We start from the raw sequence: 518 nt of genomic DNA on the forward strand, positions 1-518 counted from the left end.
GCCTGCCGGTCAAGTGGATGGCACCCGAGGCTTTGTTCGACCGTGTGTACACGCACCAGAGTGACGTGTGAGTCCTGGGAGCCGGGGCGGGTGTCTGCCCTCGCCCCCGTCCCGCCCCACGGCCTTTGCCCAGAGTCCGGGGCCCTGGGACCCGTGCACGCAAGGGCTCCTCCCCACCAGGCCTGGGACCTGACGGGCCGACTCCAGAAGAAGCCCACCCGCTGTGGCAGGTGCCCGTGGGGTCCCCAGCCCAGCCCAGCAGAGCCGGAGGCTGGACCTGCTGAGCCTCCCTCCTCCAGGTGGTCCTTCGGGATCCTGCTGTGGGAGATCTTCACCCTCGGGGGCTCCCCGTACCCCGGCATCCCCGTGGAGGAGCTGTTCTCGCTGCTGCGGGAGGGACATCGGATGGACCGGCCCCCGCACTGCCCCCCGGAGCTGTGAGGCCTCGCCCTGCCACCCCCTTGGTTCTCCTCCCTCGCTCTGACCTTGGCCTCTTGCTTGACCCCAGGCAAGAGGGC

At 70.3% G+C, this 518-nt stretch overlaps 1 protein-coding gene across 1 annotated transcript in view; it reads left to right on the forward strand.

Moving 5' to 3' along the window:
- The window catches only part of LOC103252204 (fibroblast growth factor receptor 4-like), a gene marked incomplete at its 5' end in the record, with an annotated part of 3,568 nt that extends 3,127 nt beyond the window's left edge, over positions 1-441 (forward strand). Inside the window, 2 exons of the mRNA XM_021708986.1 lie at positions 1-67; positions 300-441. The exon at positions 1-67 is cut by the window's left edge and continues 31 nt beyond it. Coding sequence (XP_021564661.1) covers positions 1-67; positions 300-441 — 209 coding nt within the window. The remainder of the gene's footprint in view (positions 68-299) is intronic.
- Between the last annotated feature and the right edge of the window lie 77 nt (positions 442-518).

The sequence above is a fragment of the Carlito syrichta genome, unplaced genomic scaffold, assembly GCF_000164805.1.
Source record: "Carlito syrichta isolate Samal-C Ts95f unplaced genomic scaffold, Tarsius_syrichta-2.0.1 Scaffold153774, whole genome shotgun sequence".
Lineage (NCBI taxonomy): Eukaryota > Metazoa > Chordata > Mammalia > Primates > Tarsiidae > Carlito > Carlito syrichta.